Source organism: Macaca mulatta, chromosome Y (genome assembly GCF_049350105.2).
Source record: "Macaca mulatta isolate MMU2019108-1 chromosome Y, T2T-MMU8v2.0, whole genome shotgun sequence".
Lineage (NCBI taxonomy): Eukaryota > Metazoa > Chordata > Mammalia > Primates > Cercopithecidae > Macaca > Macaca mulatta.
Genome location: NC_133427.1, coordinates 8,554,908 through 8,581,654, shown reverse-complemented (window position 1 = coordinate 8,581,654; position 26,747 = coordinate 8,554,908). Strand labels below are relative to the sequence as shown.

At 41.8% G+C, this 26,747-nt stretch overlaps 1 protein-coding gene across 1 annotated transcript; it reads left to right on the top strand.

The window, feature by feature from the left end:
• Positions 1 to 1,682: 1,682 nt before the first annotated feature.
• TSPY1 (testis-specific Y-encoded protein 1) lies at positions 1,683 to 3,586 on the top strand. The gene is made up of 5 exons (XM_077989816.1): positions 1,683 to 2,123; positions 2,730 to 2,807; positions 2,936 to 3,047; positions 3,147 to 3,289; positions 3,404 to 3,586. Exons 1-5 carry the CDS (start codon positions 1,770 to 1,772, stop codon positions 3,584 to 3,586), a joined length of 870 nt encoding a protein of 289 aa, XP_077845942.1. The 5' UTR covers positions 1,683 to 1,769.
• The last annotated feature ends 23,161 nt before the right edge of the window (positions 3,587 to 26,747 follow it).

Sequence of the window (26,747 nt, the reverse complement as noted above, 5' to 3'; positions counted from 1 at the left end):
GCTGACAATAGCATACAGACTCCCCTTCCTTCCTCCGGGACTTTCCCAAGAAAACGTGCCCTTCAACTTTGTGCTGTGAGTGAAGGGTAGTTGGAGCCGCCATTCTCCCTTGTGGCTGCTGTGCTTGGCTCCCAGTCCCTACCTCTTCTCCCAGGTCTCCCACAAGAAAGCTGCCCTCCTATCTGCAGGAGGCTGACCTCGACTCCCACCCTGTTCCCCATCCCCTGCCTTCTGGCTGACTCCATTCGCATCCCTCCTGGCACCTTCCCCCACCCAGCCCCAATGCCCTACCCCCCAAGCCTGATGGCCATCCCCTAATGCCAGCCATCCCGAATGAGCAGCTGCAAGGCTATGGCTCTGGCCCAGAGGTCGGAGATGCCTTGTGGCCTGGGGCATTCACGGAGTCCAGCTCCAAGTGAAGGTCCTCCAGCGAGTCCATTGATGGCCCAGGTGTGATAGGTCCAAGGCCTGGCTCTGCCTGCTGGTCCTCCTTTTGGCACTCCATGTCGGTCTCCTCCTCAACCACTACCTTCACCTCAGCCATTATGTCTCCCACCATCAGCACCACCTCCTCTTGCAAGGCCGCCTCCTTGCTCTGTACCCCGGCCGTCCTCTCCAGCAGAGCCTCCAGCTTGAACATGGTGCCCTCCTGGGTGCACCCACAGACCCCGGCCTGTGCAGCTTAGTCCATCCCCGGTGCCCCTAGGCTCTGCGGGCCTCTTCCCAGGAGGCTCACTCCCCGAAAGGCCCTCGGGTCTCACCCGGCTGAGAGCCTAGTCCCACACCTACGTGGATCCAATTTTCCTGAGGAGCCCCGCCGGGCCCGCAGATCGCCGCACTCGCCATGGCGTTGAGGTCCACGGCAGGGTCAACTGTGCAAAGGAACTCAGGAGACGCAGGCAGAGGACCTGGGCTTGCAGAGGCCCGCCAGCAGGCATCACAGCCACTGCTATGCGTGCGGGAGCCTCTGGGTCAGCAAAGCAGTGCACTACAGCGTGCACGCAGGCCGTCACTGGCTAGCCCTGACGGCTGGCCTACGGTGTTCTCAGGGCATAGGACTAGAGGCCCTTTGGTATGCTCCTGGTATACAGCATCCTCAAGTACTCGGAACCTGTATTTGCCTAGACCTGCGAGAGTGCATGCCGGGGTTGTGGCCTCTGGAGCAGACGAATTGCACCTCAGCAAAACCGGCGACTTTCTTCCCATGCACCCGCATCGACCCACTTTCCTGAGGCCACCCCAGCCATCCTCGTCCCAGCAGCCAGAGAGAGTTCTCCTCTGGATCGGCAATATTCCGTAACATCGACCTGGCTTGCCTAATGAAGTGAGCTATTTCATGTGTTCCCTGTGGGTCAATGGCTTGCCACACTCAGGATGTCAGGGCACAGAGCTTTCATGCCCACAATTCCAAAGGCCACGCAGCCCGCGTTTGCCTGGACGCAGCGCTACCTGGCACAAGCTCCGAGGGCTTCTCAGAGAGGCTTACCCCGGGAGACTGGTGCTGCAGGCCAGCCTGGGCCGATGCCCCCAGGGAGACACCCACCGCCCTTGCGTTTATTGGCAGTGGGAGGAAACCTGGTAGTGACGCAGCTCCCGGCGCACTTTGTGCGCTGTCCCTTAGGGGAAGCCCCTGGAAGCCAGGCACATGCGCCCTGAGGGGCCGCCGTCCCACCGGCTGCGGTGAAGGGCAGCGGCAGGGTTCCTGCGGTGAGGGTCCGGCAGCACAGGCGGTGGTCAGTGGGAGTCCGAAGGGGGGCACCGTCTTCAGGATGGAGTCTCTACAGGAGGGGGAGGCCGGGGCGCAGAGCGAGCAGGTAGCTTTGGGGGAGGAGGCGGTGCTGGGAGCGGATGACATAATGGCGGAGGTGGAGGTGGTGGCCCACCAGGAAGCCGACGAGAAGCGGCAGGAGCAGGTCCAGCGGGCACAGCCTGGCCCTGGGCCCATGAGCCCAGAGTCTGCACTGGAGGAGCTGCTGGCCGTTCAGGTGGAGCTGGAGCCGGTTAATGCCCGAGCCAGGAAGGCCTTTTCTCAGCAGAGGGAAAAGATGGAGCGGAGGCGCAAGCCCCACCTGGACCGCAGAGGCGCCATCATCCAGAGCATGCCTGGCTTCTGGGCCAATGTTGTATCCTTTGCAGTGTTTCTTCTGCTTTTCCAGTTGAGAGGTGCTCTTGGGAAGTGTAAGGAACTTACGGGCGGCTCGGCGTCGATGTGACCATTTGGGGAACACGGGTGAGTGTCCACAGACAAATGTGGCTGAAGAAAGCCAGAGCAGACACGGGTACTATTTTCCTGCGTGCGTGAGAGAAACGCTTCATGGTGCCAAGCAGCAGACGTTTGGGGCATCTTTCTGAAGAGCAGAAGCGAGTTCTCAGCAGAACACGTGTTGCTGTGAATCAAGCTATTGTTAAGGGACTGTGACTGCTCCGCCTTGCCAGTCCGATCTGGGACTGGGCTTCTTCGGGTATGAGCAGATTCTGCCAGGCCTCAGACACCGGCAGTTCTCTGCATATCGCCCCTCCCCGTGTCAGTGCGGTCAGCCTCACAATGATACACCCTCGGTGAACCCCGAGAGGTCTGAATTCAGGGGGAGGGAGAGGAGAAAGGGAGGTCATTCATGGATGCAGATCTGAAAAAATCCCCTAGCCGCCCCTCTGGGTGCTCTTAGGCCTTCCCCGTTGCTTCTAGCTTTTCTTTCCGTTGCATCTCAAGGCTCTTTGACCTCAATCAGATTGCAAACCACCCTCAGATGTCGGCCCTGCTCACTGACCAAGATGAAGACATGCTGAGCTACATGATCAACTTGGAGGTGAGGCCGGGAAGACTAAGGCTGGAGGGTTGAGTGGGGGAGGGCAAGGGACATAATTTATTCCTGCAGGCAACAGTGGGCACCTCAGCCAAAAAGGTGTTTAAGCTTTCTCCACCTTGTCCGGACAGGTGAAAGAAGCGAAGCATCCCGTTCATCTCTGCCAGATCATGTTGTTCTTTCGGAGTAACCCCTACTTCCAGAATAAAGTGATTACCAAGGAATATCTCGTGAACGTCACAGGTGACAGGTGGCTCCCAGGATGGGTAGTGGAAGGAGGAAGGTGGGTGGATCAGTGCCAACGTGTTCCAGCCCCCTTACCAAAACATCCTCTGTCTGTAGAATACAGGGCTTCTCATTCCACTCCAATTCAGTGGTGTCAGGATTATGAAGTTGAGGCCTATCGCCACAGACACAACAGCAGACTTAACTTCTTCAACTGGTGTTCTGACCACAACTTTGCAAGAGGTAATAGGATTGCTGAGGTGGGTCCTCACTGGGAAACATCAAGAATGATGCCGATGTGTTCCCAACTGCTTGGGTCACCAGTCTGAGTCCTGAGTCCTGATGAGGCCTCTCTCGATTGATTCCCCTGACAGATCCTATGTAAGGACCTGTGGCACAATCCCATGCAATGCTACATGAGGATGAAGCCGCCTGAAGAGGGAACAGAGATTTCAGGTGAGCTGTTCAGTTGGAACTGGAGCTGTTTGATGCCCACTGTGGGAGGGTTGATATACCTCCCTATTCAGGGAGTCTGGACGCTCATTTCAGAAATGTAGAAATTGAGGCTGCTTTCATACATATAGAAATTCCTTGAGAGGAAGACAGAGTGCCAGAATCCAGGGCATTCAGGTTATTGGGCTGAAAAAGGCACATTACAGACTGCAGTGCAAAGCAGATTATAGCTGTGGAGTCTTAAGCCCAGAGAAGCATAGTGCATGTCCAGACTCATTGAGAAGTAAAGCTGAATCATTAACTTCAATTTGTGGCCCTTGATTCCATGGCTGTCAACCCCACTGAGAGTCATCCTACCAACCCCTTAAGATTGGGCTCCCTGAATGTGCCTCCTTCTCATCCTTGCCACAACCCACAAAAGACTGTTTAGTTTAATGAGTTTTCTTAAGCTATTGCACCATCAGATTTCTGTGTGCTTTTAGTGTACAATGCATCTTGTTAGCTGACTCCTGTCACAGAGACCACTGGGAATGGGGCAGGTATTGTGGAGAACAGTTTGTAACACATAGTAGGAAGAAGTTTAAGAGATAACAAATGGGGAAGAGGTAGGCTCCTCTAGGCAGGCCCTAACATTAAAACATTTTAAAGTATGGCTGAGAGGAAATGCATTTTGACATGGGTTTGTGTTTCTCTAGGGACTCCCAGATTTTGAGTTGAATATGATGGAGTGATCAGAGCTGACATCTAGGACAATCAGCCTCTCAGGTCTTCTTACACATCAACATTAGAAGAAATGGGCATGTAAGGGGTATGGAGGTACTGTGCAAAATGTTACAGTGGCATGTGGGAAGGCGTTCAGGATACAAATTTTTTTTCTGGCATAGGTGATTAAGGGAAAACACAAACATGCAGAAGTGAGGGGAAAAGGGTTTGATTTGTGGAATATAAGATTGCTGGGGGATTGACACATGGACTCTCTGTCACTTGATGACCCAGGATATGGACACTGTTGTTTCTGTTTACATCTTTATTTGGGTTAAGCTTTTCTGCAAGATCCTTATTAGGTGAGGAGCACTCGTAACAGCATTATGAATGCATTTTGTGCTCGTATGAACCCTAGTGAGACTCTGTTCTCCCCAGTGATTGGCACTGCACATTGTTTCTAGAGCCCAGGCCCCTTCTATTTTCTGTGGCCTTTTCAGTGTACTTTGCATAAGGTTAAAAATGTAAAGAGAATGTAGTTGCAGAGCATATGTTACAAGTCTCATACAGGAGGACAAAACATACAGTGTTCATTTATGAGTGGTTGATTGCTTCCCAGGAACATCTGTGTCTGTGCACAGGACAAGGGGTTGCCTCTGTCATGGATTGAGGAGGAGGATTTCAGTGTTGGGTGCAGAACTTTCTTCCCTGTTCCCAGGTAAAACAGTTCCAGCATGAGCATCCGTGTCAGCCACACACTAATAGAGTGCTAAAATTCCTGTCGTATATGGACTGGTCAGCACAGCTTCCGTGAGAAGAGCTATGTTGTTTCAGGGGAGAGGGTTTGACAGTCAAAGTTTATGAATCTGTTGTGCTGCCTTCCATGTGCATTCCACACCTCCTGCTCGGTATCAGCAGTTGAGCTTTGAAGATCTATAGCTTAGTTTCACCCCTGCTCCTATGCAGACATCTGAGACTCTCCAGTGGGAGTCTTGACCTCCTCTGACTACTGTCCCCATGACACACATGCAAAGCCGAAACAGGTTTTCTCAGTAAATTATTCCAAAAACAGTGGGAACCCTTTGGCTCCAACAAGCTGGCCTCTGTCCTACCGTGTGCTGGTCAAAGGGCACTGTGGTCCAGTACAGTAACCCTATAGTGGGAGTGGAGCAGCAGATTGGTGTGTGCCCTCAGGGCAACTCAGTTTGGGAAATGTCTGGGGACTTGCCTGTAATCAGGTCATCTGAAAAGGTCTTGTCCCAAAGTTAATGCACAGGAGAAAGTTGAGGAAAGGATCTTGCAATAATTTTTCTAGGAGGTAAATAGATAAGAAAAAGACCATAAGTAGATGCCAGGGCTAGTTTGGGAGCTAGCCTATTTTAAAATGGTGATAGGGGAAGAGCTTTTCCCAAAGCAGGCAGCAAACCAGAAACTGTCTAAAATGGATGGGCATGCCATTGGCTGGTGGCTGAGCCATATTGGCCACCCCACCAAGTGAACGTGGCTGCCTGGGCTTCTTCCTCAAATCCTACATGCAATTCAGTCTAGTGATTTCACATGAGCTCCAAATGTTTAGGTATTATCAGAGATTGTGCTGAATTATACAGTCTGTCTAACATTTTTTCCACTGAATATCTGTGCACATGGGCCACAGATGCTAAGGTCACTGACAGATTTACATTCTGCCTCAGTAACTGTAAAACACCTCTATTATTTCTAGTGTCAGGGTCTTGGTGTTTTTTCATGTTTAAGCTGCTAAGTGTGTGTCTGTGTTTGTGTATGTTTATTTCTCTGTGTGGGTTTGTATCTTTCTCTAACTCCACCTATGTATCTGTCTGTCTGATATGTTTCCACACAGCCTGTGTTAATTTGTACATGCTGATCTCTACAATGGTGCTAGACTTTGTAACTGTGTCTTTGAACATCTATAACTCTCTCTCCCTTCCTTTCTTCCTTTGCTTCCCTTACACCCCTCCTTTCTTCCTTCCTTTCCTTTCCCCCCAACTTCATCTGCATCATCTATCTTCCTATCCTCTATCTGAATGTAGTTTGTAATTCTGAATCTGTTGGCAGTGGCGTCAGATTATTGCTTTCATGTCTGGATGAAATTCATTTTATAAAGAATCTTAGCTGAAGGAGATGAGTTATTTTTGTGAGCCATAATGAACCATTTCTTTCAGGCCTATCTAGCAATGACAGTGTTAAAAAAGAAAAAGAAAAAAACAAAAACAAAAACAAAAAACTGGGCATTACAGCAAAGCCAAAAGTCACATGGATCCTACTCACCCCACTCAGTATATCCAATAGGTGGAACAGTGAAAACGTGTTATACTTATGATCTCCAATGGAATGAGAATTTTCAAGAGATTGTGTCAGATCATTTTGTAGGAGGCAGCTATATAGTTCAAAGATACATGTGGTGTGAACACGAGCTCATTGATGAAATGAAGAAAATGTACTTCTCTCTACATTTTTATTTTGTATTATCCTTTTGACAACCATCACGTATACAGAATTTCTTCAGGACATGTCATAAACTATTGTTTAGTGAACTCATATCTGAGTTCTTCATTGTGTCAAACAATGTCAAGTAATCATGATTTGTTATGACCTGGTACAGGTAAGTGATGTGAAATAACAAAATGAGAACATACAGAAAGGGCACATCAGGGTCTCAGAACCTCACCAAGAGGTTCAGGCGAGCTGAATGCATGTCAGGGATTCAGAAAAAGACACTCATTATTAAGGGCTTTGAGGACAAAGGAAGTACTCCTTGTATATTCGTGTCTTTTAACTCATTTGTGAAGTTTGGTGTATTATTATTTACAGTGTTCTCACTGCCCTTTCTCATTGTTCTCCCCATCTGGGGCTGTTATTATGCGGAAGCTGGTTTCTTTCATCGGATAGCATAGGCTCTAATGATATTTCATTTGATTCTCCTCACACTACATAGTTTTAATTTACTTAATGTGATCCTTTTTTGTTTGTTTGTTTTCTGGGAATGGGTCTTACTCTGTCTCCTAGGTTGGAGAGCAGCACCACAATGTCAGCCCACTGCAGCCTGGAGACCCCACACCCATGTGATCCTCTCAACTCAGACTCTGGCAATACAGGTGCATGACAACCCTATGTGTTAATTAACTAATTTATTACTTTTTAGATGTGGGCCCATGTTGCCCCAGTGTGATCTGGAACTCCTGAGTGCAGGCAATCCTCCCACCTCAGCCTCTCAAAGTACTAGGATTACAGGTGTGACCCAGGGCCCTGGAATGGCTTTTTGAGTTTTTTGCTTTTTCTTCTGCCTCCTCACATCTTCTTTTGAAACATGCAGTGAAAGTTTCAATTCATAGACTATAGTCTCCGGACCTGTAATTTCTAGCTTTCAATTGATCATCTACATTGGGATTTATTTTTATTTTTTTATATATATATTTTTTAACTTACTAAATGACGTTGCATTCTTCCCTGTGTCATGAAAAACACATTGTTACAGGTAGAAAAGAAAAGCACTTTTTTATAATAAAATACTTTATTGACATTTATTTTCTTAAGGCTTTTTAAAAATTGCATGCTTATTTTTTAAATTGTCATATGAAATGATACATATTTATAACTTAAGGGGTGATGTTCAAAAGGTCATATACATTATGCATTGGATATATCCAGCTAATCAACACATGCATGACTTTACATACTTGTCATTTTTGTGGTGATAAAACTTGACATGCATTGTCTTAGAAGTTTTTAAAGAAAGAATGTGTTATCACTAGTCATAGTCAGCATACTGTAGAAAAGGTTTTTAACCTATTCATCTTTCTAACTAGAAATATGTATTCTTCATCCAACATCTCCTCAGTACAGTCTCTTCACTAAACACCACCCCAGCCATTTGAGTCACTACCTCTCTGCGGTCCGCAAATTAGATTTCATGTAGGAATGAGGTCTTGTACTATTTGCCTTTCTGATACCTGGCTTATGTCGCTTAACAAAATGGCATGCACACATTCACCAGATTCACGTGCATTATCATAACTGGCAGGATTTCCTTCTTTGTTATTGCAGTACATTTTTCCATTGTGCATATGTGCACCATTTTTTTTATCCATTCATCAATTGAGGGACACCTCAAGTTGCCTCTGTATTTTGCCTATTGCAAAAATGTGAAGAGTGCAGCAATAATTGCATAAGTGCATGCACCACTTCAACATACTGATTTGTTTACTTGTGGGTGTATACACAAGTAAACTGATTTGCTGGACCATATGGTGGGTGGTCCTACTTGTAGATTTCTGAAGACTCTTTATACTTAAATAAAAGCCAAAAATGCCTGCACTAATTACATTCTCACCAAAAGTGTGCAAGGATTTCCTTCTCTCTGCATCCTCACCAGACATGAGTTTTTGTTTTTGTTTTTATTTTTTTATATTTTGAATAATAGGCATTCTGACTGAAGTGAGATGAAATCTCATTGTGGTTTTGTTTTGGATTTTCCTGATGGATTAGGGATGATGAGTGCTTTTTACTGTGTCTTCTGGGCAACTGTATGTCTTAATTTCACAGTTGAGTATTCACTTCCTTAGCCCATTTGTTTTCATGTTATTGAGTTGTTGGAGTTCCGTATGTACTGTAAATATTCATACATCTGTATGGTAATCCAACAACTACTCCCACCCTGTAGGATGTGCTTTCCCTCTGTTTAGTCTCCTTTGGTGTGCCAAAGCACTTTAGTTTGATATAACCCCATTGTCTATTTTTGATGGTGTTTACTGTGGTCTTGCAGTCACTTTGAGACCATCATTGCCCACACGAATGTTTTAATCTTCCTGTGAACTGTGAATGCTTAGATAACTTTCAGTTTATCTGTAAAGTGAGAAGGTAACTGTACTTAGCTCATAATACTGTATATGGGATAATATGACTTAAGAAACATAGATTTGCCTAGATAACATCTGGGATGTACTAAGCAGTACATAATCCTTCTCATATGAAATACCTATCAAAATTCTTCAAATATATGGCCATAATACAAAGATAAGTGTTTTATAAACAAAATAAATGTCTTTGGTCCTTAATATCTCTCTACATTTATCTTTGTAACCTCAACACAAAAACACTCATGTATTCAGTTGTCAGATGAGCTGGCTGCCAGTTATTAAGACTTAAGTAAATAAAATAAAGATTTCAGAAGTAGATGAAGAGATATGAAAAATCACACTTTTACCATAAGAAATAATTATTCTCAAATGCCACTGCAACTGCAAACTCAAAAAATAATTTAAGTCTAACATATTGCAGTATTCTAAAATCTAAAATTTCCTCTTTGAAGTCCAGTGGTTCATGCCTGGAATCCCAGCTTTTTGGGAGGCTGAGAAGGGAAGACTGCTTCAAGCCCAGAGTTGGAGACCAGCACAGATAAGGTAGCAAGACCTAACTCTACAAAAGTAATTAATTAATTAAACAGGGCATGGTGGCACTCATCTGTTGTTCTAGTTACTCAGAAGTTCAAGGTTGGAGTGAGCAGTCATGGCACACTGCATTCCACCCTGGCCCACAGGCAAGATTTTGTGTCTAAAAAGTAATACAATAAAACAAAACAAAAGAAAAACACTTTGAGGTGTTTTCTGGGAGTTTCTGTAATTGCTACAAAAGCATAGACATTGTTTAATATTGAGCAGTTCATGGGGAATGTACAGAGATAATTGTTTATATTGTTTTCCAAAAATCAGGATAAATATGTTAGAATATTATATATAAATATCTAATAATCTTTTGTAAAATAAATACTGACAAATGTCAAACCATTGTGTTTATAGCGTTTTCCTTCAAAACATTCATAGCTTAATTGGAGAAGGAAAAGAAGAACAATAATTGCAATGTACCATGACAAGTGTTACAATATATAAAATTTAGTAACTTAGTTGGAGAGGAAGGATGTTCTTAACTGGGTTTAGATGGGTTTTGGGAACCTTCTTAGGGCAGGAACAATCTACTGGATCTGTAAGAATATGAATTTCCTCAAAAAATATTTGACGGAAAAACATTGTGGGAGAAAAGAAACATTATTTCTATTAATAACAGAAGTACTAACAGTGCATAGGCTGGGCTGTGATGTCTCATACCTGTAATCCCAGTACTTTGGGAGGCTAAGGTGGGCGGATCACAAGGTCAGGAGATCAAGACCATTCTTGCTAATGTGGTGAAACCCCGTTCTACTAAAAATACAAAAATTAGCCAGGTGTGATGGCAGGTGCCTGTAGTCCCAGCTACTTGGGAGGCTGAGGCAGGAGAATGACATGAACCCAGGAGGTAGAGCTTGCAGTGAGCTGAGATCGTGTCACTGCACTCCAGCCTGGGCAACAGAGTAAGACTCTGTCTCAAAAGAAAAAAGAAAGAAAGAAAAAGAAAAGAATTACTTACAGTGCATATGATGCCATCTGCCCAATTCTTAGACCATACTAGCTCAATAAATATTTCTTGCATGAATTCATGAATAGAAGATACTGGAAAAGGATTCTGGAAGGGATTTTCAAAATCCTATAAAGGAAAGCTAAATACCCTTGACTACAATTTTGCCTGTTGCTCGCTATATTCTTGTTTTGTTTACTACCTCATAAGCTCTGTTTTACTTTTTTGTTTTTTTCACAAATATCATGCATAAATCATTCCTGAGATTCCTCCTCTCTTGATCCTTTGATATTATATTTTTCTCTGATGTTCCTTTGTTTGTGCTCCTGGGTTTATATGCCAACAGGTACATCAATCACCTCTTCTGTAATACAGAGGCCTGGTCACTGCGAGGCCTGGTTCCTAGGCTCCCATAAAAATTACTTCCTGTTTCAGTTCTGTCAAGGGATGATGCTGCAGAGATTAGAGAGCAAGAAGATGAGAGAAGCCAGTTTGTGTCCCTCTCCTTCTCAGCAGGGGATATATTTCCTCAGTGATTCCATGGCCAGCAGAACATGCTGTCTGTGTTTCCATTTTCCATGTAATGACCCTAATCCTAGACTGGCTCTTCTAATGCCGTTTTCTCCAGTTGTCTTCTCTAAAGGATTTGGGTACTATTTTTGGAGATTTAAATTAAAAAAACTGATGTGGAGATCGAGACCACGGTGAAACCCCGTCTCTACTAAAAATACAAAAAATTAGCCGGGCGCGGTGGTGGGCGCCTGTAGTCCCAGCTACTCGGGAGGCTGAGGCAGGAGAATGGCGTGAACCCGGGAGGCGGAGCTTGCAGTGAGCCGAGATCGCGCCACTGCACTCCAGCCTGGGCAACAGAGCGAGACTCCGCCTCAAAAAAAAAAAAAAAAACAAAAAAACAAAAAAACAAAAAACTGATGTGGAAGTGGGGCAGGGAAGTGCTGGGTAGAGCAGGGCATGGTCCTTGGCAAGGGCTCCACCGTCAGGCCTGTGCTTACTGACCTAGGTGAGGACACGCACTTCTGTTTTCTTGCCCAAATGTTGCATTTCTCAAGACCACCCTGGCCTGCCACACCTCCATCCTGTGATATAAGAAACCTCGAGGCCCTAGCAGGCAGTGACACAGCAGCTGGATGTCTAGAGTAACCATCAGCAGAATAGAAACAGCAACTGGACCTTGAGAAGACACCAGAGGAAGGAGAGCACAAGGACGGAGGCGGCAGGCCATTCACTGCAGAAGAACACGGAGTTCCGTGAGACTGTGGGAGGAGAATGCTGACCTGTCCCATTCCAAGGGAAAACCACCTTCCCACTGCATCTGCCTTCTGGGTCCCCATCTATTTGCTGACACCTTCTACTTAATGAAACCTTGTACTTACTCCCCAAGCCCATGTGTGAGCCAATTCTTCAAGTACACGAAGGCAAGAAATACCGGGATCCAGAAAGCCTCTCTTTCCAGTAAGGCAGAGTGTCTGATGGAGCTGACTAACACAAGCCACCTACGTATGGACCATGTAACACATGCCCGCTGGGAATTCAGGAGCTATAAATATTCACCCTTGGACGCTGCCTGGGATTGGAGCCCCACAACCGGTCTTCATTGCACGCCCAGCGGAGAAGGGGATTAGGGTCCTTTTCCCATTTCAATGAGTCTGTTTCCCATGCAGTGTGCTTTCTATAATACTGCAGTGTTACCTCATTGCATATATTTGACAAAATAAGTTACAAACTATAAGTAATGTGAGAAGAAAAGAAATTGTAGAGAATAAGGAAGAAAATGAAATGTTGTATCAGTAAGGAATGTTTTTACTTCATATAACAGAAAAAGTAAGTAAGGAATTTCTATTTTTCATATGTGAACCAGCCATAGTTAAGCAGTTGCTTGCCTTTGATCAATCGCTCTGCTACACGGTAGTAGCAGTGACTTTTTTGCTATCTTCTCCAAGGTGAAACCTAGCTGAATTCAACACCATGTTGAGTCCAGTTGTTCCCAGCCCCCTTTGCCCACACCCTGGTTTTCTTCAGTGTTATCAACTCCTAGTTTATGCAGCCATTTTAATAGTGTATTTTTGCTAGTCATGTGAAATAGCTACCTGAGATTTTCTATGTTCCTGCAGTCACCTAGTATCTTTGCTGTCTCAAATTATGTGCTTTGCTCGTTTTTCTCCTCAGGACACTATAGGATGTTCTTTAGCTGATTTTTTAAAAGAGCATTGGTAAACCAGTTTCATTTCCCTCAAATACTTGTGAGAATTTCTGAGAAACTTATAACAAGTCCCAGCTAAACACCTGGCACTGGCCCACTGCCCATTCAGCTGCCTGTTGCTGACTTCTTTCTTTAGATAAGATCCCCCAGGCAACAACTGCATGTGTCGCCCTGCCTCCACTTGGTGTCCTAAAGACCAACATCTAATCTTTAATACATTTTAAGTCAGATATAGCATAAAGGGTTTACAGGATACAAAACAACAATTGGACACAAGAGATTGAGTGATTCTTTTTAGACTCTTATTTGTGATTATTTTGAGGTTTGTCTTATTGGAAATTAGAGACCCAGAGAATAGTAACAGTACTTCTTCATCTACCCTAATGCATCTCAAACATCTGTCTCATCATTTGCTTTGTATGAGATGTCCATGTATGAGCTCCCATAAAATGTTGCATAATTTATACATGCAAATGGTCCTATGAAACAATATTATTTTTAAAGATAAATCCACATTCAAGAGTAAATATTTTCAAACCAGAAGTAATTTACAGAAATTCTACATAATGTGTCATAATTATCATAATGTGGAAATGGGAATTCAGACAAACTTTCACATTATTACTGAGAGTACTTTTCCTTGAAGACCTATAATTCTGGCTATCTGCATTCCAGGAATATTTTTATTATATTTTACCATCTCATAACCAAATGGCCCACTAGGTTAGATATTCCATGATAGAGTGTTTGACTAAAGAGTCAATAACTCTTGCAACAGAGAACATCCCTGGAAATAAGCTTAGAAATTAGTTGACCAGAGTCTCAAAGTTCCCAAGGCCAATCCTTTGGGTTCAATCTCAGACTGTAATAGTATTTTCTGCAGAACAGTGGCTTTAAGTAGGCTGGTATTTTCACATTTATAATCTATTGGTGGAAAGTCTGGTCCTAAAGTAAGAGCAGGGGATGCATCTGTCCTTTCATGACAAGTTTGATACTCAGAGGATGATAAACTTATAGGGAAAAAAACAATTTTCTCCATTTTCCTTTGACCATCTATTCCCAGATGAAATTAGAGTAAATTTATGAACAATATTTCAAAATATTCTGGAAAAAATTGAAGAAGAATATATTAAGAAAACTTTAGCCAGTACCAGTCTTTGGCAACAAAGTTAACCATTTTACCTACACAGTATAAATGTATTTACAAATAAAGTATACACATAGGGAAATGTTTCTTGCCTTGTACACACTTTCTCCATGATGTCCTAGGCACTAATTTAAAATAGGTCATTGATTGAATGACAACTATAATCTTAATGCAAATAGTACAGTAGAAAGTTTTTTAAAACAGAAAACTTGTACACATTGGTTGGTCTTCCAGTTGTACTGTTTCTTTTGTATGCATGTGTTTATGTCTATGTAATTTTAGATAGTTATAGAGAATAGATTTCAGGCAAGTAATTAGAAAGTAACCAGATTTTCTTTGTAATAAAAAGGAAAATGATTAACTTTTATTGGAATTTTAGTTTAAGAGTAAAACTGAATAAGAATTTATTCTGCTCAGGGAAAAGATGTATTGTGCTTTACAGACTGAAGGAGTGCTTTCCTGAGTTACCCAGTGTTGGTATTTACTGCAGAAATAGATTTCTTTTGGTAGACCTCTGTAGCCAGCTACCTGCAGAGAAGGAAATCCTACTAGAATATAATAAATAGAATAAATATTCTTTCATTGGGGTGAAACATTCACATACGATATTCTTTTATATTCAGCATAACTATAAACATTTAGTTTTAATACACTTTCCAGAAAACTAAAGTAATTATAAAAATTAACGAGAGAATTGTATATTCTTCATTTAAAAAGTTTTAGCCATGCAAATCTGAGAAGTCCACTCTGAAATACCTGAAAATGAGATATGAAATGAATAAGAAAAGAAAATACAGCAGAATGTACCACATGTATTTTATGTGTTGGATGTATACGCATCTGTTAACTTTTAGTGGCAGACAGAGTGCAGTCTGCATAATTGTATTTGTAATAGATTCCTATGCATGATATATTCACACGTAAATATTTATCTGAAGACTAAAATAGAAAGCTAGGAAAACACAACATGGCATTTATGCTGAATTACATTTAAGCAAGTATGAATTATACAGTTAAATGATCTCTTTAAGGGATTAATTAGTTAAAGTTCCTAGGCTCTTTCAAGCTAAGAAACACTATGTAAGTGCTATGCACTATCATGGTAACATAAGAGTGAGGCATAAGTGATTTGTAACCTGATAGGCTCTTTGAAAGTGTGTCTAGCCAGATTGACAGTTTTTTCTAACAGGGTTTTATGTATTGGAAAGTGCTTATGAAATTTGAAGATGAAATTTGCTCTATTAAAATCATGCTAATCTGCAAAAGCAATCTTTGTGCTATATACATGTAGAGTGATGTTTCTCAAAATAGAAGAAAATTTGGGATATGATTTTGAAGGCAATATAATAAGGTAGAATTTTCACATAAATTTTAATTTGTTTATGATCACTTGATTAACTCAGCTGTTGCTCCCTTAATGAGTGCAACTGAAGTCTAGTTGATTTGCATAAAGGTAACCATCCCATTTTTATAATTTTAAAGACAGTCAGGAGACTATCCACTGTTACATAAAGCTTATATAGATTTTATTACCATGTTTCAGTTATGTATCACTGCAATAATGTTAATTCTATAATGTAAGGCATTACATTATAGAAAAAAATCTCATTTTATTTTTATTTTCATTTTTATTATAGATTCAGAGAGTACATGTGCAGCCTTGTTACAAAGGTATGTTGCATGATGCCGACGTTTAGTCTTCTATTGATCCCATCACCTAGATAGGGAACCTTGCAACCAATAGGAAGGTTTTCAGCCCATGCCCCTCTCCCTCTGTCCTCACTTTGGAGTCCTCGGTGTCTAATGTTCCTATCTTTATTTCTGTGTGCACCCAAGTTTTAGTTCCTATTCGTAAGTGAGAATATTCTATATTTGATTTTCTGTTTCCTTGTCAATTTGTTTAGATTAATGACCTCCAGCTACACCCATGTTTCTGCAAAGGACATCATTTTGTTCTTTTTATGACTGTGTACAATTCCAGAGTTCATATATACCACATTTTCTTTATCCCATCCACCATGGACAGGCTCCTAGGTTGACTCAATGTCTTCGCTATGGTGATGAATGTGAGAATTCGCATGTCTTTTTGGTAGCTTTAATGATTTATTTTCCTTTGAACGTATACACAGTAATAGAATTGCTGGATGGAATGGTAGTTCTATTATTAGTTATTTTAGAAATCCCCAAACTGCTTTCTACTGTGACTGAACATTCTCACCACGAGTATGTGAGTTCCTTTTCCCCTGAAGCCTTGCCCACATACATTATTATTGTTATTATTATTTTGGTTTTTTAATAGTAATCGTCATTCTGACTGGGTATGAGATGGTATCTTGTGATTATGATTTGGATTTCTCTGATGATCAGTGATCTTGAGTACTTTCGTTATGATTCTTGGCCACTAGTATGTCTTAAGAAGATATTTTAAATAAACATACAATTATTGCCTCTACTCATACGTGAAATTCTGCCTATGTCCTTCTCTCTTCTCCTACTATATGATTTTACATAGATAATCGGTCAAAAAATGTGATGTGCTGGTAACATATTTTATTTAATACTTGTAAAATGTTTTTCTTTTAAAAATACCACCTTTTAATTTTTAATTGTTTTAGTTCCTTGGAGGTGGCAATGGGGACAGGGAAGTTTTAAAACAATTACTTCATAAGATGATTCCAATGTAAAGAGTATATTGTTCATTATAAAATTATTTTGTTTTTGAGTAAAATTTTAAAAATGTATACAAATACAAAATAATATAAAAATACCAACTAACTCCACTTAAAAATAAGTTATTAATATATTCCTTTTTGTATTTACATTACCTCTGGTTGTAATTGGAATATACGCCCTCAGGTTCATTTCCTTTCTTCCATTTCTGGAGGTGCCATTATCATGAACTTGCTATTACCTTCATATTTTTTAAATTTATTAAAATATTTATTTGTAAATAATACTAGTGTTTTCTAAATTTTCAGTGTGTATGTGAATATTCTAAGGTCTGTATTATTTCACATATTCTTTGTTAACATTCTTGTTCAGAGCTGCCATTATTGATGGCATAGTTCTCAGTCTACTGAATTCTCACATTCCATGATGTCTTTATTGGAATACTACAGTGAAAAACCTTCCCTATGCCTCTAGGTACACTTGTGTGAGGGTTTCTAATGAATACACTAAAAGAATGGCTGGACTGCAGTGTGTGTACAGTTTTAACTTTGAGGGGATGAAATATTCTCATTAGCTCCCTGTACTACCACTTTATTACTATTGTTGATCCATGCTAATTGGCTTAGCACTTGTCTTAGATTTTTTCATTTTTAATAAAGTATTATTATAAGTTACATTGATTAGAACCAGCATGTGTGTGTTAAATGTTCATTTTGTTTAATAATTATAGCTATTGTCAGGCCTCTATCAGTACGTGAGAAAAAATAAAATGTTAACAATGATGACTTTAGTAGGGTGATAAATCTGAAAATTTAACTTTATTTTCCTAACGCAGTTCACACAAAATATAGATTCTGCTACTTCTTCACGGACAGTATGCAGCACAGTGGGTGATAATCAATATCCACTGACTCAGTAGTGGCTGGGGATGGGTAGTTTCTTCCAATCTTGCCTGGTGATGGGAGAAGTATTTGACATCGTTTTTTGTTGTTTTTTTTTCCTGTGTGGTCCACTTAATGACACTCCCAGATCATCATATGACGGGTTTGGGGAAAGTGAAGGAAATAGTATGCTAGATATATGTAATTATGTGCTGGAAATAGAAGCTGAGCACACAGAGAGTATTAATTGGTCTGGCCACAGTGATTTTGTCATTTTTCGTATACCTACAACTATTTATTTCTGGGCTGTTTGCTAATGACTATTTTTTAAAGAATCTGTTTCAGCAGCAATGACCTAACAAATGCAAGTACATGTTTAACTAAAAACTATTCAATTTCCCTTCTATCAAATTATGGGTTGAAAAGTGTCAATAAATACATGGTGTAATCATAAAGATCGTAAAGCCTTGTAGTCGATATTGGGACCACAAGCTAAAAGTAATATCCTGAATATAGAGGGCAGAGGGGAAAAATCAGCTGCTATTTCAGAAGGTAATACTTAGTTACATTAAGAACACTATGCCTGAAGATGACCTTTTCATAGGTTTAATATGTGAATTTGGAAAAGAATTAAGCACATAATTCTGAGATGCCTAGCTTTTTATTTACATCAAATTACTAATTTTTTAAATCAATTATGTATATTTTTAATTCTAATTTTTCTGCAGTTAAGAAATATGTATAAGTAGTTGTTAATATGTTAGCTCCATTAGCTACAGAAGAAATTCCAAAATAATTGATTAATGCCATTTAGATGTTTCAAACAGAAAATTAAACAAAAAAAAATGGTTTGAATTTTTAATCAATTATTGGAACCAAAATAAAGCTGTTGAAATTTTGTTGTTCCAGAAAAAAAAATTGAACAATGTGATAAATGATTTGTCATGTTCAGTTAAAAAGCTAAACATTGTTGATGACTTTTATTGGTGAGAAGAGGCAATTTTGGAAAAGTTTGCAAATAACTTTATTTAAACATCAATGTAAAATTAAAAGATACGCATTTTCCAGAAAATAGTTATGAATAATTATTGTTAAGGAACAGATTAATTTACATAAATACGTTCCAGAATCATTATTCTGCCTACTATTTCTAATATTTAAATAGTAAATGTAGTTATTTTTCTATTTTGCTTCAAGATATGTGGTTTTCAATTTTTGAAAGGATTTCATTTTCAAAATTAGTTGAAAGATAATTATTTCATAGATCCATCGATATAGCAAAAACAATTTACCTGTAAGGAAATAAATAATAAATTAACAAAATAACAAGTTAAATAATAAATGATTTTGAATATGTTAGTACTCTTTTATCCTACAAAAAGTTTCCATTGGAACAATAAAGGTTTTGGTCACTCAAATTTTACCAAATATCACTAGATTGTCCTGTGAATTGGTGGAAAAAAATTACCATTCCTTACATTATTGACTACACTCAGTATTATTATTTAATAGTTGCCAAACTAATGAATGAAAATTGGAACCTAATGTGGTTTTGATTTATGTACCTGGATTACTAATGAGCTCAAGCATCTAGCCATTTTTCCTTCGTCATTTGACTTCCTTCTTTTCTAAAAGGGATCTAACAATTTACCTGTACTACTTTCTTTTACTGGGCTAAATTGTATATATGGTTTCTTGTATATTTGTAACAGTTATTTTGATTATTTTGGATACTGGTATTTTTATTTATATTTTTCTTAGTGATTTTTTGTAGTTTTATAAACACCCAAGATAATTTTAAGAATTTATGATCTGAAGATTTTCAGAAAGCTAATTCAGACATCCTTTGTGCCCATAATGCTAACTTCAAATGAAAAAATAATTTTGCAACTTTAGCAAAACATACTTTAAAGATACTAATTAGAAAGCCCTGAAGTGTTCAATTCTTTTTAATAAAACTTGTGTTTAAATAGTCATTTCAACAAAATCCTTCGCTGTTACAGTAAGAACCAGTTATTAAATGTTGATTACCTAGCTCCTAGATGGTTTTCTAAATATTTCACAGTTGTCATTGTGGTAATAATCACTTAGCATACTTGTGAGAATTACTGGTTCTCCAGGTCTCATTTCAGATGACTGAACCAGGATTTTAAGGAAAATAGCTAGAAGTATCTAGATATATATTTTATGACCCACATAATTATTTGGGGATATTTGTGAAACTCTGGTCTGACAGGTAAGAGAAAGTAAAACAACAACAACAACAACAACAACAACACAGAAAACAACAACAAAAACAGAACCAAACAAAAACAAAAGAAAAAAAAAAACAAAAAAAAAACCTTCAAACAAAGAACAAGCCAGGAGTCAGGAATAAATACGTTATCTTTTCCTAACTCCAGCCTTCTCAAGTCATATGCCCCTATTGCCCCCATCTTCTTTTTCATTCTTGGTAAATATTACTCCATCTATCTAGCACTTCACAGTTGTAATTAACCTATTAGCTTTGCAATTTGCAAAAACTATGAAACTTACTTCTGAAAATTTTCTTTAGGTTCATATTTCTAGCTATGCACTATGTGTGAGTTAATGCTATGTATAGCTATAAAATAGCAGTATTTAACAAAAATGTTTTACCACTGTGGCAAAATTACCTTCTGTAAATGATCCACTGCTACTAAGATTACATTGACAATATGGACACTGTACTGACATTTTGAATTTTATATGATAAAGGAAGATTGGAAAGTGTCTTCAGATGTCATTGTCTATAATGATAACAGTTAATACTTGTATTAACTTCTAAATTTTTCTGTGCTAAAGCAGGTGTGCAGGTATTGGATGAACAGGCAGGTCACTGAAGCATAACTGTGGTTAAAGTTGTAAAAGTTTTGGTGAAATTGTACATAACAACATCTCCACAGAAAATTTAGATTTTGGCTCAGCTAGGAGATGTTGAAGAAAATGATGTTTTTTAATTCTTAATAATTCCCCAGCTGGTTCTTAAAGGGAGTCAGCACAATATTGTGGAAAGAGGTAGTTTTGTAATCCAAAATTAGACTTTAAGAGAAGTTAATTATTTTGAGACCCAAATTTCAGTTGCATGAATTGGGGTCTAAAATTTCTAGTACCTGTGTGTGTAGTTATAAAGATCATATAATAACAATTGATTCTATTTGCCTTGTACTTTTCTGTAAAACAACGACATCATTTAATTGTGTTACTTAGTATAGCTTTGTGTGGTCATTTTCAAGGAACATTTATCTCTTGATAAATAAAATATTAATACTAGCAGAGAATGGTACTTCCTCCAACATTGACATTGCAGAGCTCCAGCTGTTCTGTAAAGAAACTGACATGAATTGAAAAAAAAAAGTGGATGATTGAAGGTTCCTTAGGGGCCAGTCTTTATTTACTAAGACTATATAATTCTCATAAGGGACACACAACCTGTGAAGGGTTGGATGTCAATGAGGAAGAGTCATTGAGAAAAGGCTGCCTCAAGGATCATCCTCTACATTTTTAGCTTGAAATACAGGGTATTTGGTACTGTGAATTTTTGAAATAGTGGAATACTATAGGAGGAAACATGTTTGGGGGATGAAATGAAGGTCTGGTTTTGGTATGTGGAGATGTAAGGCATACAGTCGGGTTTCTGAAGTCTGAAGGTCAGAATAAAGATATGGTCTGAAGTTGGGAATTTGTTAATACTCAGCATAGAAAGTGTATTTTAGCCTTGAGGAAATCCAAAAGAATCCATGACTGAGACCTGAACAACTTCAACACCTACAGATTTAGTAAAGATGCCAACAAAATACACACCAAGTTCATATTAAAATTAGTGGGAAAGACAAACTACTCAGTGAGAGGTATTCAGGCAACTAGCATTTACCTACCTAGCTGTTAGCAAATTTATGACAAAATAAAATGTATAAAGAATTTTTGATTGGATTTCCAACTATACAAAACAAAAACCACTCACATGTTAGAAGTCAATATTCAAAATTATATTATTGTAATGGTACTATTTAATGGTAATAGCTGAAAGTGAAAGTTATTCTGAATTAAATCAGTAGACAACATATTTTCTATCATTGTCTTTCTTTTCTTCTCTATTTGTGTGTCATTTTAACTCACTAAGCAGTGAATCCTCTTAATTCCAATGCTTTTTATTGAACACTGCATTTGTTTTTCATATGTGCAATATTATACTGCCCAATAGAGAAGAAATGCAGAATTTGGACTGTTATATCAGAAACACCTTTGCTTTTTCAGATTTGGGCATCAGGAGTGTGGTTTATTTAAGTATTCTCTTCAGGTTTTGATTTTTCAGATTTCTGTAATGACTTCTCCAAAATAAACAACGTCTGACCATGATGACTACAATAAAATTAAAATTATGCTGGCTTTTAGGAAAATTTTATAACTTTAGCACTTTTTGCAGTGGTGGTGGGGCAGTGGAGACAATGTTTTGCTCCTGTGACCCAGGCTGGAGTGCAGTCCTGCAATCTTGGCTCACCACAACCTCTGCCTCCCGGATTCTACCGATTCTTCTGCCTCAGCCTCCCAAGTAGCTGGGATTACAAGCACCTGCCACCGTGCCCAGCTAATTTTTGAAAATTTACTAGAGATGGGGTGTCACCTGTTGACCACGCTGGTCTTGAACTTCTGACATCTGGTAATCTGGTATTTGAAGCCTCACCTGGCCTTCAAATTATATTTTCATATCCACTCACTCACACAACTTTTTGTGACCATCTGCATGTTCTCCTCAGGCAGGGGAAAAACAGGATCAGAGTTCTTGAACAATTTATGAAAGAATGAGAATAATACACAAGGTTTAACCTATCACAATACTGTATTTAGTGAATAAATACATTACTTTTAAAATTCTACAAAAAGTATTGACTAAATAAATAAAATATATTATTTCAATAACTCTAAAATATGTGTCCATGAAGACAACAGAGGAAAGCTTCAAAAACATAAACAAATAATTGAGACTGGGCAGGGTGGCCCACGCCTCTGAGCCCAGCATTTTAGCAGGCCAAGGTGTGTGGATCACTTGAGGTCAGTAGTTCGAGAATAGCCTGGCAAATATGGTGAAACCCAGTCTTGATGAAAAATACAAAAATTAGTTGGACATGGTGACATGTACCTGTAATCCCAGCTCCTCAGGAGGCTGAGGCAGGGGAATTACTTGAAGCTGGCAGGCGGAGGATGAGGTGAGCCAAGATCCTGCCACTTCACTCCAACCTTGGTGACAGGGCGAGAATCCTTCTCAAAACACACACACACACACACACACACACACACACACACACACACACACGAAAATAAAAAATTTGTACTAGAAAAAGTACTCACAGTCAAACTCACATATCTAACAGAAGAAAAAAAAAATGTACTTTAAAACAAAAGTTCCACAAAAGGAAATAAGAAAACAAATCTATCAGCTTGCATATAAAGTTCAAATAATAAGCTGAAGAGAATCAAGGGGGGAAAAAATCAAAATTTACAAGTAAGTACTCTAAAAGAAACTGAAAGTCATTCAAAAACTGTCTGAATTCCATGTCTCTACGTTGCAAACATGACCATAAAATTTGCCAGGAGCAGAACAATCAAAATATATCTTAAAACTCAATAAACACTTCAAGTCTCACATAAGAATTATAATGGAAAATGGACATGTCGGCAGCATTTCCATACAAATCTGAACAAACACTATTTCTTCGTACTCATAGTTTCACTATTCTAAGAAAATAACTTCCATATTAATATTAGGGGATGTGACAAAGCAGGTCTTTATCATGATAAGTAACACTGGGTGTCCATACCACTACTCAGGTGGGCCTAAAATCCTAGCCGGGTTCCCTCGCTGGACAAACACCGAAGGTCCCAATCATTTTGCAGTCTCTTCACACTTCCTCCCGTGTGAGCCCAGTGTGGTCCTCCAGATTCCCTGAGTAGTGGCTTCTCTTGTCTCAGGGGACAGGACAGTGTGAGTGATGATGGCAGAGGGGAGAAAGCATGTCAGGGGAGTCTTGGGTCATTGTAACAGAAAATGATGGGCCTCAGAGAGCCATTTTGGGAGGACGTAGACGCAGGCCTCAGGGGACCATCTGTGCAGAGGGTGAGAGCACCCTGGTTGAGCCCAAACTGAGCCTCAAATGGTAGCCGGCCTCAGGGCAGGGAAGGGAAATGGCAAGGGATGATGAGATAGCTATCTCTTGAGCCTTGCTTCTCACCCACTTACCTTAGACACTTATGACTCTTAGGTGGCTTAAGGTGCCCGAATCCTGAAAGGAGGGTTTTACAGTTCCCTGATGGCCATTTTCTCTGCCAGCCCATGGATGGCCTGGGATTGCTCCCTGCAATCATCTCCCTGTGGGGCACAACTCCAGGAAACAAAGACCTCTCATTCCCCAGCCCTAGACTGCTAACCTGGCCTCCTCTCTGTTCCCTCTCTAATGGCCTCCCTCCCTTGGGAAGTACTGTAGGGGATTGAGCCTGGCACACATGGACTGTGAGCCCTTTGGAATTGTTGACATGGAAGACCTACACCTTAACTGGCATCCTGAGTGTGGCAGGCTCTGACCAATGATCTGGGGGACTGCAGAAGTGGGCACAGGACAAGGCAGATCATGGCTCAAAGCCAATTCCCCAGAGGCCAAGGAATGACCCCAAGGTTCTTTCCCATGATGTCCCACTGTGGCGCCCACTTCAGCAATCCTGCCAGAACCTGGGCAGTCATCGTCAGCCAACCGGCTGAAGAAGCTCAGGTAGGAGGTGTACTGCGTGCAGCTGGAGGCTTGACCTTCATGATCCCACAACCACTGGACTGCAGTGGAATGAGACATCCTGTATCCTGGAGAGAGAGGAGTCAGAAAGGTTCATGACAGACCTACCCGCCCACGCACCAGTTCCCCTACCATGTTTGGAGCCAGTCCTTACTGAGGATGCCAATGCAATACTCCTGAATGATCACCTCATTGTGGAAGTAAAGATTGTGACAAAAGGAAAACTTCATCTTGCCGCCGAAACCCCGGATGGCTGAGTTCCTCCCCCTACCTGACCAAGAAGGATAAACAGGACCGACCCAAAAGACCATTTCATGTAGCTGGGCTGAGGTGACCTTCTACCTTGGGGTGAAGCATGGGTTTCCCCTTCCCAGCTCTCCCGCTGAAACCCCCCCAGGTCCCAGGGGTACCTCAACCTGACCCAGACACCGAACCCCTCCGCAGACCCAGGCTCCTTAGCCTGACCTGCAAATCCATCGTGTAGCTTAGCAGGACTTCATCATTTGTGATGCTAACCAATATCTGGGTCTGCCGCACAATCTGACGCTGGTCAAGGAGACGCCAGATGATTGGGTGGGCGTGCAGGGAAACACCCTGCAAATTCGCAAGAGCACAGAGAGTGTGGGGCAGGGCTACCCCCCAGGCTTTTGGTCTGGTACCCTCCCTTCCTAGTCCTCTGTCTCTCTCTGGCGTTGGGAGGCACTATCATGACTGTAGTGGTCTTGGCGGCGGGTGGAGGCAGGACCAGGTAGCCTGCTCTGAGGAGGGGCAGGCACAGAAGAAGAGGGGAGGGGGTTGCGGGCGGGGTGTTGTGGTGTGAGGCGGCTACTTGCTCAGGGTTCCTGAGCTGCAGGAGGTCCTCGAGTGCTGGGTACTGGACAGGCTATGCTGCTGTCCGGGTGTGCGGTGTCCTCTTCTCCTGATCTCCCTGAGGAGTGGGCGTGTCCCCCCCCGAGGGAACAGCTGTGAGTAGAAGTAGCTGAAGGGCTGTGCCTGCCTCTCCCCATGGGGCTCGTGTGGGTTCAACCGAGGTTACATGTAGTCAGGGCCTAAACATCTTTGGCTACAGTGCTGGCAGAGGAAAAAATCATGTCTGGGGAGCTGATGCCTGTCTTGCAGAGGACAGCAGCCCGGTGCATGGTAAACCTTGTGTTTCTGGGGTAAGTCTGCTGGACACAGCCACGGAGAGCAGGGATAGTTCCATGGCTGGCATGGGCATGCAGACACCCCTTCCTCCAGGGATTTTCCCAGTGAAGTGTCCTTCAACTTCCTGCTGTTTATGACGGGTCCTTTGAGCTGCTATTCTCCCTTGTGAGTGCTGTACTTGGCTTCCTATCCTTACCACGTGCCCTTAAGGCACATGCAATTTAACTGCCCTTCTATCTGCATAAGCCTGTCCTTGGTTCCTCTCGTTGTCCCCCATGCTCCGAATCCTGGTTGACTCCCGGTGCCTACCGCCTTGTTTCCTCCAACCCTGCTCCCGGGAGCTCGGCGCCCACCCACTGCTGCCAGTCATCCTGAATTGACAGCTGTAAGGATACAGCTCTGGCCCAGAAGCCGGGGATGCGCTGCGGCCTGGGGCATTCACGAGCCTAGCTCCAAGTGAAGGATGTCCAGTGAGTCTGTTGCCGGCCGGAGCGTACTAGGGCCAGGGCCTGACTGTGCCTGCTGGTCCACCTGCTGCCTCTCCACATTGGCCTCTTCCTTGGCCACCACCTCCATCTCTGCCATGATGTCATCCCCCACTGGCATACCTCCTCCCCCAGGGTAGCCTCCCCAGACCGCCCTCTCCTGCAGAGCCTCGCCTTAACACTGTGCCCTCCTTGAGGCTCTCACAGACTAAGGCCTGAACTGCCCATCTCACAACCATGGCACCCCTAGACTGAAAACCGTGTCCCACACCTACGCGGATACAGGGTTCCTGGGGAGCCTGCAGAGACCACAGCCCTCTGCATTTGCCATGGGGCCCAGAGACCCAGCAGGGTTCGCTGCGCACAGTAACCCTGGAATCGGAGGCCAAGGCCCTTGGCTTCCAGTACCCCGCTAGCAGGCACACAGCCAGTGCTGCACTTGCGGGAGCCTCTGCGCCAGCAAGGCAGTGCACACGGGCCATCGAATTGGCAACCATGGCAGTTGGCCTCCCGTGTGCACACAGTACAGGATAGGTCCTTTGGAATGCCCCTGAGAGTACAGCATCCTCAGGGAGGAAGCATGGAATTCGGTCTGTATTTGTCTAGACCTGAGAGAGTCCTTGTGGGGTTTCAGCTTCTGGTGCAGACAAATTCCACCCCAGCAACGTACCGGTCGACTTTCCTCCCAGGCACCCGCCCTGCCCTACTCCCCGCAAGCGACCGCGGCCGCCCTCGCCCCAGCGGGCAGCACTGGTTCCTCCTTCCCTCCTCTGGATGTGCAGTATTCAGTCCCATCAGCCTAGACTGCCTA

What these genes read in the sequence shown, in the direction of transcription:
- TSPY1 (XM_077989816.1), top strand. Translation starts at nt 1,770, where the DNA reads ATGGAGTCTCTACAGGAGGGGGAGGCCGGGGCGCAGAGCGAGCAGGTA. An exon ending in CTGGCTTCTGGGCCAATGTT is followed by an intron (nt 2,124 to 2,729) that starts GTATCCTTTGCA and finishes GACCTCAATCAG; the next exon opens with ATTGCAAACCACCCTCAGAT. An exon ending in GAGGTAATAGGATTGCTGAG is followed by an intron (nt 3,290 to 3,403) that starts GTGGGTCCTCAC and finishes TTCCCCTGACAG; the next exon opens with ATCCTATGTAAGGACCTGTG.